Genomic DNA, 17,607 nt, shown 5'->3' on the forward strand with positions numbered 1-17,607 from the left:
CACACAGGCGCGTTTATCCGCACGGATAAAACGGACAATTTATTTTTTTTAAAAGAAAACAATGATTCTCTACGACCTCATGCACACCGCATCCGAATTAGCCGTGCGACGAGTGGCTGCGGTCGTGCGTTTTTTTTCTCGATCGAACCCAGTTCGATTTGTGCGTCTTGTCGCATGCGGTAAAAAACTCATCACTCATTTTATGACTCCTTTTGGGATCCGCAGCGCCGATTCCGCACAGCATTGCACACCAAATCCAATGCGTTTTATTCATACAGCAAACGGAAGAAACGCAACTGTCCTGTGTGCAAAGGGCTTAAACCACCCACAAAAAGTTAGGAAACGTAACTTCGGTCCATTAATGTACAGTATATCTCCCCTTTAACCCATTTAGGGCGCGTACCCCTATTTGTAACGATACCTTTCAAGACGGGAACCCCTTTTGGGGTTCTTGTTGTTATGTACAGTATATAGCAACATATCGTCACTGTCGGGCAGAAACCTCGCATCTCCAAGTTTCAAATTTGCATGTAAGGCCCTGCTTCATCATAAAAGGCTGTCGCACAAAACGAGTGAAAATAGCAGATCGAACATTTTTTCCACTTCTAAATCTCAAAATCGGTCAAAATGGCGGCTTAGACACTTGTGTGCTCATTACTTTAATCGTTATTTCATACTTTGGCTATTAAATATGAGCTTGTAGATCTGCTATTTTTGAAAAATCATGACAATGTGTGCAAATCATTGTTGAATATACATAGCAAACATTTGAACTCAAATCTTCGCTTCTGGGGGGGGGGGGTCCCTGGAACAAAATCATTTGGGATGGGGTTCCGCGGCCAGATAAATATAATTCTCGGGTCATTGATTTAACCCATTTAGAACGGGTGCACATTTTGTGTATCATTATTTTATGCTTTAACTATTGAAAAATAGCAGATATACAAGCTCACAGCGCGGCACCGAGTGCCGCGCTGCGAGCTCGTAGATCTGCTATTTTTGAAAAGTCGTGAACATTAGAATTTTGACCCGATTCTATAAGTGTCTTTTGAATCCTTCTAATTCTAGGCCTAAATGGGTTAAAAAAAGAGCTCCACTAATATAGAAACATAGGTTTCTCAGAACACTTGTTGAAAGAGCGTGGAAGGCACAGACTTTTCCGATGTCCCCCCCCCCCCCCCCCCCCAGGAGGTTTGTCGTGACTAAAGAGAACGTGGCGTTGATGTACCACGCCCCCGGGAAGCAGAGGGAGTTTAACGCCTTTGTGTTGGACAAGAGCTACTACGGCCCCTACGACGAGACCACCTGCATCGACTGGACGGACGACTCCAAGTGAGTAAGGGTTGTGGGATCCTTTAGGGCAGGGGTCGGCAACCCAAAATGTTGAAAGAGCCATATTGGACCAAAAAAAACCCAAAGCAAGTCTGTCTGGAGCCGCAGAAAAATATAAAAGCCTTATATATTGTCGTTGTCGGGTGGAAACCTTTGTATGTCCAAAACTTTGTTTTGTATTTATCATTTAAAAAATGAACTAAACTAGTGAAAACAGCCGATCTACAAGCACACAACGCCTCGCGGTGCGAGGCGTTGTGTGCTTGTAGATCTTCTGTTTTCACTACTTTTGTGTGTCAGTCTTGTATGATGATGCTTTACTTTGCGGGGAAAAAAAAACATACAAATTTGAAACTTGGAGATAACAAGGTTTCTGCCCGACAGTGACAATAAAAAAACAAAAAATACATTTTTTCCCCCCATCTTTTTTCATTTTCATACATTTTTGAGAAAGCTCCAGGGAGCCACTAGGGTGGCGCTAAAGAGCCGCATGCGGCTCTAGAGCCACGGGTTGCTGACCCCTGCTTTAGGGGTTTTCAAACTATTTTGACTCGGGGCACCCCGTAAATAACTTTTTCATCCACGGCACCCCTGAATTACACTGTTCATTTTTTGAATCTTACATCATATTGGAGAAATATCAGTTTCCATCAGAACTGACTGAACATAACTTTATACTTGACGTTTAGCCACTTGAACCCCGGCATTCCTATTCTGTGGGGGGGGGGGGGGGGGATCACTGTGAGCTTGTAGATCTTCTATTGTTGGGGAAGAGAGTTGGCCGTGGATGGAAAAGAACTCATCGAGTACAGTGCAAATCAGGTCTGTTTTACTAAGCACGGTGAAGTGATATTGATGAAGTGATATTGATGAATTCCAAAATGTTATCAGCACCCACTTTAGGAAACCTTGCTTAACGATTCTGGTTCAACTGTAGATTTAGTCGTCTAAAACCTATGATATTTAGTTGACTAAAACTAGACTGAAACAAAAAAAGACATTTTATTCGAAAGACTACGACTAAAATCTAAAAAAAAAAAAAATTACGTCAAAATCGACACTGCTTTGCAAAGATGTGAAACCATTGTTCTTCCCGTTTCTTCCCCCGAGGTGTTTTGTGGTGGGCAGCAAAGACATGTCCACGTGGGTGTTTGGCGCAGAGCGCTGGCTCAACCTCATCTACTACTCCCTGGGAGGACACAAGGACGTGGTCGTGGGCTGCTTCTTTGAGAAGGACAGTCTGGATGTGAGTGTCCTCTCTCTGTTGATGGAAACTAGTCCTTACCCGTTCAAAGATATGAGCTCCGAAATGATGTGCAGTGTGTGGGTTATGGGATGTGCACTGTGCACACAGTATATGAGGGATGGAAAGTAACTTTAACTGGTGCTTGCATCATAATATGTAGGAGCATCAATGTAAGAAATACCCGTTTCGTTTAATGGCTACAGAGATACTGTGTACCGATCTGCATGATTTTTGGACAACATCTGTAACATCCTCCCCCCCCCCCCCCCCCCCCCCGCCCACACACACACACACACACACACACACACACACACACAGCTGGTTAAACATGTTGCCTCATGCTAGATGCAGAATAGATATGCCTCATGCTAGATGCAGAATAGATATAGATACACCATAAAAATGCTAATATACAGCATATGATTTGTGAAAGTGACAAACGGGCTTCACAGTTATGTTAGGTGTGTTCATATGCTAATGGTGATGCGATTTCAGATCAATTGCTCCAGCCACTGAGGAGAAACGCTGTGACAGACAGACAGACACTCAGACAGACACTCACTCAGACAGACAGACAGACAGACAGACAGACAGACAGACAGACATTTGGAAAATTATATGTTTGATGTCTTCTAAATCCTTATGGTTTAGTATCTTTCTATACCAGTGGTGCTCAAACCTTTTCATGTCAAGGACCCTTAGATTTATATATGTATTTGATTGCGGACCCTTATCCCAAAATATTTTGTTCCAGGGACCCATAGAAATAAAGATTTGAGTTACAAATGTTTGCTTTAAAGATATACAGTATATAGCCTATATTCAAAGATTTGCACAAATATTCATGATTTTTCAAAAATAACAGATCTACAAACTATAAGCTTGTATATCTGCTGTTATTGAATACCGGTAGCTAGTGGTTAAAATCTAAAAAGAAATCACGTTTGCGTCGTATTTATTTTCGGACCAGGGTTGATTTTTTCCGATCTTGGCAACTGTCGCCACTGGGTCCCTTGCTCTCTCTTGGCCTGAAACCCCTTGTTTTTTACGGATTTCGGATTACCAAAACGCAACGAAAAAACGCAGCTGAGTTCAACCAGCTTTGCACCAGTAGTGTGTTCTAGATCTTTTTTCCCTGAGGGATACGATAATCTACCTGCCCGTGGTTGTGGAGTTACGCTACCGCGTTTTCAGTGGATGAAATGTTTTTTTATATATACGCAATATAGCACAACGCGGTAGAATACACCTCTGGCCTAAACTGAAACTAATGGTTTACTCTTCTTGTCTTGTGTTGTTGTCATGCTTGTGTGTTGTTTTGCGGTGTTTATGGCCGACCCCGCCCAGCTGTACACGGTGAGTCAGGACGGCAAGCTGTGCGTGTGGGAGAGCGACACGGACCTGGACGGCCTGGTGCTCTGTGGCAGGTAGGGATTCAAATTAAAAGAACATTTAATCGAATAATTTCATAACCGCTTTTATGTTAACATCCCTAGTGGCAGGTAGGGATGGGACGATAATCGTTATTATCGTTTATCGTGATAACAACAAGTAGGTCGGGAGTGGCTTATTGTCGGTATCAGCCGGTAACACGCGGGAGTCTGTCCCCGTTACAATGCGCTAGACCCCTGGGAGATGGACTGCTGAGGTGGAGCGCCACACCTACCATCAGCTCCCAGTACTTGCCGCACGACTTGCCAAGCCGTGCTACTCATACGCTGAGTTGGCGGTGCCCGGAATCGAGCCCATGACCTTGCGGTTCAAAGGCGAGAGCTCTACCGACTGAGCTAACCGTGATAACAAACACTCACAATAATATCGTGGAGATAAAGATTTATCGTGAAATTATCCTCCGTCATGCACTGGCATCAATTCACCTTTTATTTGCAGATTTAAAAGGTACCATTTAAACCGTCTATACTAATTGGTAAAACAGACCTGGAAATAACGTATTTGATACAGTCTTTCACACTCTCTACCAGATCTCTTTGGCAAATTTTCCGCCCCAGGATAATGGATGTTGGGGGGATATTTTGATTGGTCACATTGTGGCATGAATTTTTCATATCGTCCCATCCCCAGGGGTGTCGCACCAAATTCTGGGTTTATTATAGTTTAAAAAATGCATTATTATTAGTTATTTTGTGCTTTAACTATTGAAAAATAGCAGATATACAAGATCACACCGCGTCACTCGTTGCCACGCTGCAAGCTTGTAGACCTGCTATTTTTGAAAGATTGTGAAAAAGTCTTTGAAAAACCTGTTTCTATGTCAGTGGTGCTCAAACTTTTTCATGTGAAGGACCCCCAAAATGATATGTATTTGGCCACGGACCCCCATCTCAAAATATTTAGTTCCAGGGACCCCCCAGAAGCGGAGTTTGAGTTACAAATGTTCGCACGCATTTTCACTACTAAAAAATAGCAGGTCCACCAGCTCGCAGCGTGGCCCAAAGTGGCACGCTGTGAGCTTGTATATCTGCTATTTTTCAATAGCTAAAGTATAAAATAATTAACCCATTTAGGCCTGAACACATTATGACGCAATATTTTATGCTTTAAATCTAAAAAAAATAGCAGATATACAAGCTCACAGCGCGGCACCGAGTGCCGCGCTGCGAGCTTGTAGATCTGCTATTTTTGAAAAATCGTGAAAATTTGAATTTTGACCCGATTCTATACGTGTCTTTTGAATCCTTCTAAGATTTTTGGAAAAAAACCTATGTTTCTATCTCAGCAATCTGGCCAGCCATCGTCAAAGAAAAGGTCCTTTTCACTTAACTGGAGCTCAGTTAGTCTGTTCTTGAGAGACTGTCAGTGGTTCTCAAACCTTTTCATGTGAAGGACCCCCAAAATGACATTTATTTGGCCACGGACCCCCATTTCAAAATATCTAGTTCCAGGGACCACCCAGAAGCAAAATTTTTGAGTTACAAACGTTCGCTTTGAAAATACATAGATTTTCCACACATTTTCACGACTTTTTCAAAAATAGCAGATCTACAAGCTCGCAGCGCGGCACTCGGTGCCGCGCTGTGAGCTTGTATATCTGCTATTTTAAAGCATTAAAAGCAGGTTAAAGCATTAAAAGCAGGTTAAAGCATTCAATAATTATAGGCCTAAATGGGTTAAGGCCCCTCCACCCCTAGTAACTCAGTCCCACTTTCCCCCCCCCCCCTTGTGTGACGCCCCTGCCCATCCCTAGTGGCTGGAGGAGGGAGAAGAAGAAGAAGCCTGCCTCCCAGCGGGAGGAAGGAGGCGAGGAAGACAGCGAGGAGGACGAGGAGCAGGAGGAGGAGGAGGCAGGAGAGCAGAGAGGGGAGGTCATCAGAGGGAGAGCCGAGGCCCCCAAAGACACGGGGACGGTGAAGAACGTCCGCTACGAGCAGAAGAGCACGTAAGCAAAACAGGCCTGTCGCCGTCGTTACTAGGCCTGTGCAAAAAAAATCGATTCACTATATTATCGTGATGTTAACACATCTGGTGCCAACCCCGAGTTTCCCGAGTTTGTATTGATACCAACGCTGTGCCAACCCCGAGTTTCCCGAGTTTGGGCCGTTTTTGAAAAAAAAATATATATTTTTTTTTTTCAAAATTTTTTTTTTCAAATTTTTTTTTTGGACCTCCAGAAATGTATTAGGCATGATCGCGATCGCGAAATTGCATGTTTAACCCCCATACCAACCCATTCTTTCAAACATGGCAGCCATGTTTGTTTACATCTGAAGAAAACATAATGGCCCATAAATCATGAATGCCTGAACGGATTTCCAAGCGGATTTTTTTGTTTGAAAGCTGTGAACGGCATCTACACACGTGGTGCATCATCTAGGCATGGGCGTGCACTTTTTACACAATTGCACAATTACATGGAAGTCTATGGTAACCATGGCAACGCGAGACATTGAAGAGAAAAAATCATTGCAACATAAGTGTTAATGCTGGCGATTCAATTAATCGATTTTCAAAGTTCAGAATCGATTTTCCCGATTTTATTTATTTATTTATTATTATTATTATTATTTTTTTTTTTAAGGCGAAATTAACCTGATGGTGAAATAACCACTTTCAGTCAGAGTAAGTACAGGTCCTAAAGGAACAGTTTTAGGTCATGAGGATGTCATGTTATGGCTAAAGCTAGCACAGTGCTGTAGGCCTGCAGCACAGCGATTTTTTTTTTCTTCTTTTTTTTATGACTGTTTTGTTCTGTGTTGTCTGGCATCTTGACCAGGAACATGTTGTTGTAATGCTGTACCACTGGCACTTTGGCTGAAATAAATGTCAGAAAGATTGACTGACTTTATTTGGCTGCATTGATTTGAAGTATATGATTCAACTTTTAATGTTTTATATTGTTTAGAATTGTTTTAAAAATTTTCAATATAAAAAAGCTGTAATTTGTGGGGGAAAATCGCAATAATCGTGATTCGAATCGCAAATCGCAGGAAAACGCAATAATCGTGATATAATCGAATCGTCAGCCTATGAATCGAAATCGAATCGAATCGGGAAAAAGTGAATCGTCACAGGCCTAGTCGTTACGTGATCGCCTAATTTCAATTATTTGAGATCGTCGTCAAATCTTTTTTGCGTAACCGTCGTCATAATCGTTTCCATGTTGCAAAAATGTTCATTCCTTTTCCAAATGTATTAGAAATAGCAGATCTAATTAGCATGCAACATGTCACAAGTGATGTGTCGTAAAGCCTGTAGATCTGCTATTTCCGCTATTTTAACATATTGTTTTTTAAAGTGTTAAATACTTAAATGTGTCAGTACTTTCTTTGTATTTTCCACTTACCCCAGTTCAAAACCTCAAATATGATTATTTTGGCGGGTCGCTGCCGGAAAAGGTTGAGAACAACTGCTTTATCAAACCAACCCTGCGCTACCGTAATAGTCTCTCAATTTGTGTTTGTTGCACGGATGCATGATATGAATCTTCATTCTGAAAGGAAGACATGTTAAAGGTGATACACCATGCATTTAAAAAGTAGTTATGTCATATTGTTTATGTCCCAAAAACGTTTTTCAAAAGGTTTGAGGCTAAATTACCACTCCTAAATATCCCCCCCCCCCAAAAATATCTTTTTGAAAAAATGTTTTTTTTTAAAGAAAACATTTTTTTGAAAAAAAATATTTTTTATTTTTTTATTTTTTTTGTGATGACGTCACAATCGGCAGATGACGTCACAATCGGCAGCAAATCTGGACAGCCTATTTTGAGAACCCGTGGGATACTTTTAACCTTTGCCTTCTCAAAACCAGAGAAAGACACAACGGTCAGAAATGGGACTTTGTGAGGATAGAAGGTGCTAGTGGGACCCCAAAAAAAGGTTTTAAAATAGGAAAAGTGAAATTTCATGGTGTATCACCTTTAACCTCTGTTCCTTCAGACATTTCTTCAACAAGGAGGGAGAATTCAACAACCTGACGGCGGCCACCTTCCACAAGAACACACACATCCTGGTGACGGGCTTCGCTTCCGGAGTCTTCCACCTCCACGAGCTCCCCGACTTCAACCTGATACACTCCCTCAGGTGAGGACATACATACAAAGCCACGTATTGGAGCAGCTAGCACCGCTGACATTTTTGGAAACGATAGCCAACTCTAACATCGAGGCGTCCACTCTTCCGGTTACCTTTCAGGATGAGATCAAGAGCAGGGTCTGTCAAGAAGGATTGTAAAAGTTGTCACTTTATCCAAAGGGAATTTATCTTTCTTTGTTTAACTCTCAAATACCTGGAACGCGCCGAGTCGCGTTAGATTTTAACCACTTAACCACTATTGTATGCTTTAACCTTAGAAAAATAGCAGATATACAAGCTCACAGCGCGGCACCGAGGTGCCGCGCTGCGAGCTTGTAGATCTGCTATTTTTGAAAAATCGTGAAAATGTGTGCAAGTCTATGGATATCTTTGACCCGATCTTTGACCCGACTTCTAAATCCTTCTTCTAAATCAGTGGTTCTCAAACTTTTTCATGTCAAGGACCCCCAAAATTACAGGTATTTAGCCACGGACCCCCATCTCAAAATATGTTGTTCCAGGGACCCCCCAGAAGCAAATATTTGATTTACAAATGTTCGCTTTTAAATGGATATATTCAAAGACTTGCAAAAAAAAATCACTATTTTTCAAAAAATAGCAGATCTACAAGCTCGCAGCGCGGCACTCGGTGCCCGCGCTGTGAGCTTGTATATCTGCTATTTTTCAATGGTTAAAGTAGTCAATACTCCTAGGCCTAAATGGGTTAACAGGGATATTTAACTTTAAAAAAAAGTTATCATCTACTCAGGCTTTTGGGGGCACCCGGTACAGTCTTTAAGTTGCTTTATTGCGACCATAAGGTCGCAGTTACTTTCAAAACCGCCATCGGCTGTCAAGTCAGTCTGTCACACGTCACATCACATCACACTTTTGCCCTACTCATATCTCTGCCACCGTTGCCCCTATACATGCCAAACTTTGCACACACACTCCTTGGCTGCCAAACCACAACCTCCAACCTCATTTCTCACATGGCCCTCTTCTAGCGCCATCATGAGGCTCGATTCTTGCAAAACACATTTTAAAATCACGCAAAGCGGTACACAGTATCTCTAAAGTCATGTCATCAACATGGATCTGTCCCATTTCCCTCCTGACTGGCTACCATTGCCTTCTAAAGTTTGTGTATGCGACCTCACGGTCGCTTATCTCCGATTAGGGAGTCGTACTGGTGTCTTGTTGAATTTATGTGTGGGCCCCCCAGGTAGATTAGCTGCTGTTGTGCACCAGCTAATGGGGATCCTAATAAACATACTTTTATGTCCCTCCAGTATTTCTGACCAGAGAATTGCCACTGTGGCCATGAACTACTCTGGGGACTGGATTGGCTTTGGTTGTTCAGGTACGAATCACTGTTTATTCCTGCGTTGTACTGCACATTGCACAATTCTTATTTTTGGAGCGGTGAAAGCGCTCCCAATAGACAGGTATGTCTGTGGGCTGGCTGGCTGGCTGGCTGGCTGGCTGGGTATGTCTGTAGCCTGGCAATACCTTGAGTGGCCACACAAGTTAAAGGAGGGGCGCTGTTGTGCAGGCACAAACACACACACACACACACACACACACACACACACACCACACACACACACACACACACACACACAGATTCACCGCTCCACTTCGAACCGAGGTTTTGATTTTTATTACATTTTTTGCTGGAAATGGTAAGACTAAAACATATGATTGATTGGAGGTTCTATAAAGTAATAACAATATATTTGGGGGGGGGTGGGGCTGTTGATGAAAACGTAAATATAAATATCACAATATAACTGTTATACAAAATGTAATAGAGAAACGAAGCCATGTCGTCATTTGTGCGTAATGACGCCCTCTAGGGGGTTCATGCTGGTATTGTTTTGTATTCAAATCGCCATTGGGAAATTTGCGATTGCCGCATATAAGGACTGTGTTAGAAAAATAACACACCATGTGCGCGTTTCTGTCAGCGGGGGGATTCTGCATAGTTTATGATATTCATTCATATCTGATATAGCCTGTTGTCAGAGAAAATGTAATCAACGCTGTCCTAAATGTTGGAAACTACAGAGAGACACTCGTGTCTGGGACAGACTGTCGCTGAGAGCATGTCCGCGGCACATGGTGTGTTTATATTTTAACACAGTTCTTATATCGGTGATCGCAAATTCCTCAATGGCGATTTTGAATACAAAACAATACCAGCATGAAACCCCGTAGAGGGCGTCATTTCACGCCATTTCACGGAAGTGACATCACACTTCGCTGCTGAATTCCTCAACTCTTAGTGCTCGTAGAGTGGGGGAGGGGGTCCCCAGTTAAAATATTATTATTTGGGGGGTCTCGGCCTGAAAAGGTTGAGACTAGAGGCTAGTATAGCGGGGCTTTCAGATGCTTACTGGTGTTTTTTTGCTGTGGTTTTGCTCAGGAATGGGTCAGTCTGCTGGTGTGGAGAGTGGCAGAGTGAGTCGTACATCTTCAAGCAGCAGGGCCACTTCAACAACATGGCCTCCCTGGCCTACTCCCCAGACGGACAGTACGTCGCCACAGGAGGGGATGACGGGAAGGTGAGTGTACCTGGCCCAGCCTCCTCCCCGCTCCGCCGGGCCTCGCTCTCCCGTCCAGGGTGCAAACGTTTCTCTGCCATGCGTTCCTCTGCCATGCGGGGCCTGCCGTGCGGGCGGTGCTTGATCGAGATGCCACGATACGCTGGTGTGTCTTCAGGTTACTGAGCACACTGAAACCCTTGTCACACCGTTTACAGATGAAGGGTTTTTCTCCACTGTGGATACGCTGGTGCTTCTTCAGAGCCCCTAACTCACTGAAACTCTTGTCACACTGTTTACAGATGAAGGGTTTTTCTCCACTGTGGATACGCTGGTGCTTCTTCAGAGCCCCTGACTCACTGAAACTCTTGTCACACTGTTTACAGATGAAGGGTTTTTCTCCACTGTGGATACGCTGGTGTGTCTTCAGGCTATCTAATCGACTGAAACTCTTGTCACACTGTTTACAGACAAAGGGTTTTTCTCCAGTGTGGACAAGCTGGTGTGTCTTCAGGTGACCTAGCTGACTGAAACTCTTGTCACACTGTTTACACACAAAGGGTTTTTCTCCAGTGTGGATACGCTGGTGTGCATTCAGGTGACCTAACCGACTGAAACTCTTGTCACACTGTTTACGCACAAAGGGTTTTTCCCCTTTATGGACATGCTGATGTCTCTTCAGTTTACTTAACTCATTGAAAGTGTTCAGGTGACCAAACTGACTGAGACTCTTGTCACACATGAAGTTTTCTTTCCTGTGTACAAAAATGTTTCTTTACTTCTCTTGGCCGAGTTGCAGTCCTTGCGAGGTCTTGTTTGGTCTGTGTCTCCTTGTTGCTGGCTGGTTACACAGATTCTCTCACAAGAAGATGAGGGCAGCTGTCCGTTGCTCATCATTTGACAGTAGAGGTTGTTGTGGTTCCTCGTCGTTATTTCATGGAGGGTGACCCGAGACATGAAGGCATATATATGGACACTCAGAACAGGACACCTGTGTCTTGGGAGATTGGATCATGGACGGCACTGCTGCGTTTTCTTTGTCTCTTGCAGGCAGGATAGATTTGGTTTTAACCCATTTAGGGCCTAGAATTATTGAATGCTTTAACCAGTGAAAAATAGCAGATATACAAGCTCACAGCGCCGCGCTGCGAGCTTGTAGATCTGCTATTTTTGAAAAAGTCGTGAAAATGTGTGCAAATCTTTGAATGTATGTATTTTCAAAGCGAACGTTTGTAACTCAGATTTTGCTTCTGGGTGGTCCCTGGAACGAAATATTTTGAGATGGGGGTCCGTGGCCAAATAAATATAGTTTTGGGGGTTCTTCACATGAAAATGTTTGAGAACCACTGACATAGTAGTCTCTCAAGAACAGACTAACTGAGCTCCAGTTAAGTGAAAAGGACCTTTTCTTTGACGATGGCTGGCCAGATTGCTGACATAGAAACATAGGTTTTTCCCAAAAATCTTAGAAGGATTCAAAAGACACTTATAGAATCGGGTCAAAATTCTAATTTTCACGATTTTTCAAAAATAGCAGATCTACAAGCTCGCAGCGCGGCACTCGGTGCCGCGCTGTGAGCTTGTATATCTGCTATTTTTTTTATATTTAAAGCATAAAATATTGCGTCATAATGTGTTCAGGCCTAAATGGGTTAATATATTCTCTGTCAATATCTTTCTCACCCTCTAGTTGTCTGTCTCTATATACAGTATATAGTGTAGCCTCTGTGCATCACTACCCTCTGTCCGTAAAGAATTGCTCTCAGTCGTACTCAGACAAATGTGATGTTTAAAAACGGCGTCGCATATTATTCATGTTGACCAGAGCTCTGGTCTGACGTCACACAACACAAACTGTTGACATCATCCCTAATAACACCGATTTGCACATCTGACAGTAGCAATTCATCCATCAGTGAATTGAATCATTGAATCAAGTGGATGATCAGACCCGAAAGTAAAGGCAGTAAAAAAAAATCAAACCTCGGTTCGAATTGAAGCGGTGGACAGATAAAACTTCTATTCTGAATGTATTTGGAGAGCTGGTATGACAGTTGGTATAATAGGTTTAAAAAATAAAATAGATTAAAACACATACATTAAAATAAGAATTTGTAATTAAATAAATACATAAATAAATATAAAGTGTTTAAATAAGACAGATAAACCCTGAAGGCCAAATTATCATGTGAAGCTTGACCAATCCTCAAAGTATCCATTCATCTGACCGGGAGGGACACCGCACACATATTCTAGATGTACAGGACATATAAAGCCTATTCATTCTGAACTGAAATGACCATATATGGACATGGGACACACATTTTGCTTTTTGAAAAAGCCTATTCATTCTGGACTGATGTTTTACACGTACGGGACAGGAAAAACCTGTTCATTCTGGCCTGGAGTGACCATATATGGACATAAGGTAACGGACATTCTGTTTTTGAAAAACCCTGTTCATTCTGGACTGAGATCACCATATATGGTAATTAAACGGACATTCTGTTTTTGAAAAAGCCTGTTCATTCTGGACTGAAATGACCATATATGGGCGTGATACACACAAAGCCATTCATTGGAAGCGGTTTCCACCGCTTCAAAAAGTGTTCGGGGAAAAAAAACAAAAAACACACACACGTGAAAATATGTCCTTGTATGGACTATCCGCTGTAGTGATGTCGGATTACATTAGACACCGGGTGAAAAAATGGGTTACTAATGCTGCATAGCTGGGGCACATCATCACCAGTGATGGACTGATAGACCTGAGATCATTGAGTGTTTTCGGGCCTTTGGAACATCAGACATCCTCTCTCAGGCTGCCCAGCTGAGGTTCCTGACGTCTCAGCTTGTGTCCCTGCAGCGTTCAACCACGGATCCGCCCTCTTTATCCAGAGCCACCTCCATGGAGTTATAATAACTCTTTATCCAGAGCCACCTCCATGGAGTTATAATAACTCTTTATCCAGAGCCACCTCCATGGAGTTATAATAACTAGAAAGATGCACATGGAAATTGCAAGTGTGGTTGCCTATTTATATACATGGTTTTTTTTTTTTTCCTAAATTTTTATCCCACGATTTTTGTAACCCATTTTTTCACCCGGTGCCAATTGCCTAAGCTGTGATCCTGGGCTCTACTCTCCCTCTGCCAACCTGGGGAGGGCCCCGAACTGAGCTCATGCTTCCTTCAATGCATGAGGAGTGAGCAGGCCGCTTCTTATCACCTGACAGGGGGAGCTTCCCCGGTTGGACGTAGCGCGTGGAAGGAACACGTTATTCCAACCAGTTCCATTCCCCTCCATCAGGCGCCCCGGCTGGCCAGGGGGAGGCTTTATAGAGACCAGGATTACTGCATGTTTTTGTGAGGGTATCTACCCTAGGAGACACGGGGAGAACATGCAAACTCCACACATATATACATGTATACACACATATATACATGTTTAAAAAAAAACATTTATGTCATAGATTAACACGATTTGCCTTCGGGGTTAAGATTTTTTGGAAAACTGACCTAGTCTATAATGAAAAATCCAAAGCTATTGTAACCTTGGTGTGTGTGTGTGTGTGTGTGTGTGTGTGTGTGTGTGTGTGTGTGTGTGTGTGTGTGTGTGTGTGTGTGTGTGTGTGTGTGTGTGTGTGTGTGTGTGTGTGTGTGTGTGTGTGTGTGTGTTTCTCCAGGTGAAGGTGTGGAACACCAACAGCGGCCTGTGCTTCGTCACCTTCATGGAGCACGCCAGCAGCGTCACCCAGGTCACCTTCACCTCCTCCGGCTTTGTCATCGTCAGCGCCTCGCTGGACGGCACGGTCCGCGCCTTCGACCTCCACAGGTAAAAACGATGCGATACAGGGGTCTTCAACAGGGGGTCCGCGACCCCTAGGGGGTCCGCGGAGGTACTGCAGGGGTCCGCGAAATTATTGCTTAAAAAAAAAAAAAGATTTCAAAAAATGTTTTTTTTTTTCATTATTTTTTTCATTTTTCGCATTTATGTTAAAAAATAAATCATGATTCTATCCATTTTGAATAGCTTGAATACATGATTACTATGCAATTGACAGATTGTTGATATTATTGACATTGGTTCTCAGTTAATAAGTATGTTTAGAAATGGTAGTGGTATGGCCCACCCTGCTCGCTGTAACTTGTACATGTTTAAAATAAAAAAAATATGTCGTAGCCCCGACCCCCCCACCCTACGAGGTGGTAGGGGGTCCCTGCTCCATCTCCCCATCAGTTTGGGGGTCCCCGGCCTGAAAACGTTGAAGACCCCTGCGATAGGGCATTCACGAATAGTGATTTTTGAAGCGGTGAAAGCCGCTTCCAAGGAGTGGCTTTGTGTGTCCCGTACATGTCTTGTCCATATATGGTCATTCCAGTCCAGAATTAACAGGTTTTATCTGTCCCGTACATCCAGAATATGTGTGTCCCGTCCGTCCCGGGATTGGATGATTAAAAATGAGACCATACTTTGAAGCTTCACATGACAATTCTTTTTTTTTTTGTGTGTCCCGTGCGTCCAGAATGGAGGATTGGTCAAGCTTCACATGACAATTCGCCCTCCAGATAAAATCAGAATTCATAAAAATATAGAACTGAAGCACATAGAAAGTATAGATCTAGAACAGAGAAGAATGTATAGATCTAGAACACAGAGTTCATAGCTCTAGAACACATATAATAAAAAAATCACCGCTTCACTTCGAACCGAGGTTTGATTTTTAGTATTCTAATTATTCGACCTTAAAGTAATCGAATAGTCGAATATTCGACAGGACTGGCCAAACTGTCAAACTGTAAGCAAGAGGCGAACATTGTGAGCTTGTAGATCGGCTATTTTTTGGCAAAGACATTTGATAGAGAGTGAAAAAAAGAAGTATATTATAAGAACCTTATACCAACTAGAAAACTGTTCCTTCGAAACAGTGTGGGCTCGCTTCCAACCCAAAACAATAATAGTAAAAGTGTCAAGTTCCCAGGCAATGCTCTCTTTCATTTTACTGACGTAAAATGGTAATGCAAATACAATGTAGACAAGCAGTGTTATTACATGAACTTAAAGGACCAGGTCACCTTTGGGACAACCAGATCTTATTTTATTGTTGTGTGGGACACGATCAACACAATGTTGAGTTATTTTTTGTGTTCAATCTGTGTTTTTAGATATTTTAGTATTTCAGTATGCTACAACTGGTCATATGATGCATTTTGCATCATATGATGCATGAGATGATGCAATATCATGCTACAAAGCATCATATGACCAGTTGTAGCATGCTGAAATACTAAAATATCTAAAAACAAAGATTGAACACAAGAAATTACTCAGGATTGTGTTGATCGTGTCCCACACAACAATAAAATAAGATCTGGTTGTCCCAGAGGTGACCTGGTCCTTTAACGGTATGGACAATTAATCAAAATAAAATTAAATTAAAGCTGCAAGCAGCGATGACCGGGCCCTCGCAGCTCTACCCACGTCACAAGGGGCAGCGGTTACACTATTACACTTATTGCCCTTTTACACTTATTGCCCTATTACACTATTACACTATTACACTATTACACTATTACAATTATTACACTATTACACTTATTACACTATTACACTATTACACTTATTGCCCTATTACACTATTACACTATTACACTTATTACACTATTACACTTATTATACTATTACACTATTACACTTATTACACTATTACACTTATTACACTATTACACTATTGCACTATTACACTTATTACACTATTACACTTATTGTGCTATTACACTATTACACTTATTACACTATTACACTATTACACGTATTGTGCTATTACACTATTACACTTATTACACTATTACACTATTACACTTATTACACTATTACACTTATTGTGCTATTACACTATTACACTTAATACACTATTACACTTATTGCGCTATTACACTATTACACTTATTACACTATTACACTATTACACTTATTGCACTATTACACTTATTGTGCTATTACACTATTACACTTATTGCCCTTTTACACTTATTGCCCTATTACACTATTACAATTATTACACTATTACACTATTACACTTATTACACTATTACACTATTACACTTATTGCCCTATTACACTATTACACTATTACACTTATTACACTATTACACTTATTACACTATTACACTATTACACTTATTACACTATTACACTTATTACACTTATTACACTATTGCACTATTACACTATTACACTATTACACTTATTACACTATTACACTATTACACTTATTGCGCTATTACACTAAAATCATAGTCGACTATACAAATCCTTAGTCGGGGACTGTGTGTGTGTGTGTGTGTGTGTGTGTGTGTGTGTGTGTGTGTGTGTGTGTGTGTGTGTGTGTGTGTGTGTCCCTCTTCTGTGTTGCCTAGAACTGGAGGATTGATTTTGGGGTTTGTATTGTAAAGTACAATGTGTGATGTCATCAAGTTGTAATTTGCAATACAAACCCCAAAATCAATCCTCCAGTTCTAGGCAACACAGAAGATGGGGAACTTTCTTTTTATTTCCACACAACTCCTCTAAGGTATATTAATGACATAGTTCAATATTGAAAATGGGTGGTCTTCCCCTTTAAGACGTCTCTGCCGAGACTTTCGCATTGTCACTGCAGGGCCGACTTATGTAAGGCTAAATCACCACAGAACAGCCAATGACAGCCAAGCCTTTAATCACAGCTGTGTCAATCAGTAGAGTGCAGAGGGACATTTATTTATAGTTTTAACTATAACTATAGTTTTATATATCACACAGCTTAGACATTTGGATCAAATCAGACAGCAGACCTGTGTGAACGCATTGATATAAATAGCATATCTGAAGTGTGAATATTGCAGCCACAGCGACTTAATATAAACATGGGTCCCTTTCCTCTGTCTCACTCTGCTAAACCCATTGGAAATG

The 17,607-nt window shown here is 41.9% G+C and overlaps 1 protein-coding gene across 1 annotated transcript in view; it reads left to right on the top strand.

Moving 5' to 3' along the window:
* The window catches only part of LOC308280015 (periodic tryptophan protein 2 homolog), a 39,517-nt gene that overhangs the window by 6,638 nt on the left and 15,272 nt on the right, over window positions 1-17,607 (top strand). The window contains 10 exon segments of the mRNA XM_080720269.1: window positions 1,189-1,332; window positions 2,443-2,578; window positions 3,926-4,005; window positions 5,784-5,975; window positions 7,975-8,118; window positions 9,402-9,472; window positions 10,538-10,548; window positions 10,550-10,561; window positions 10,563-10,676; window positions 14,342-14,490. Of these exon segments, the coding sequence (XP_080576395.1) occupies window positions 1,189-1,332; window positions 2,443-2,578; window positions 3,926-4,005; window positions 5,784-5,975; window positions 7,975-8,118; window positions 9,402-9,472; window positions 10,538-10,548; window positions 10,550-10,561; window positions 10,563-10,676; window positions 14,342-14,490 (1,053 nt within the window).

This window comes from Nannobrachium achirus (genome assembly GCF_963921795.1).
Source record: "Nannobrachium achirus genome assembly, chromosome: 24".
Taxonomy (NCBI): Eukaryota; Metazoa; Chordata; class Actinopteri; order Myctophiformes; family Myctophidae; genus Nannobrachium; species Nannobrachium achirus.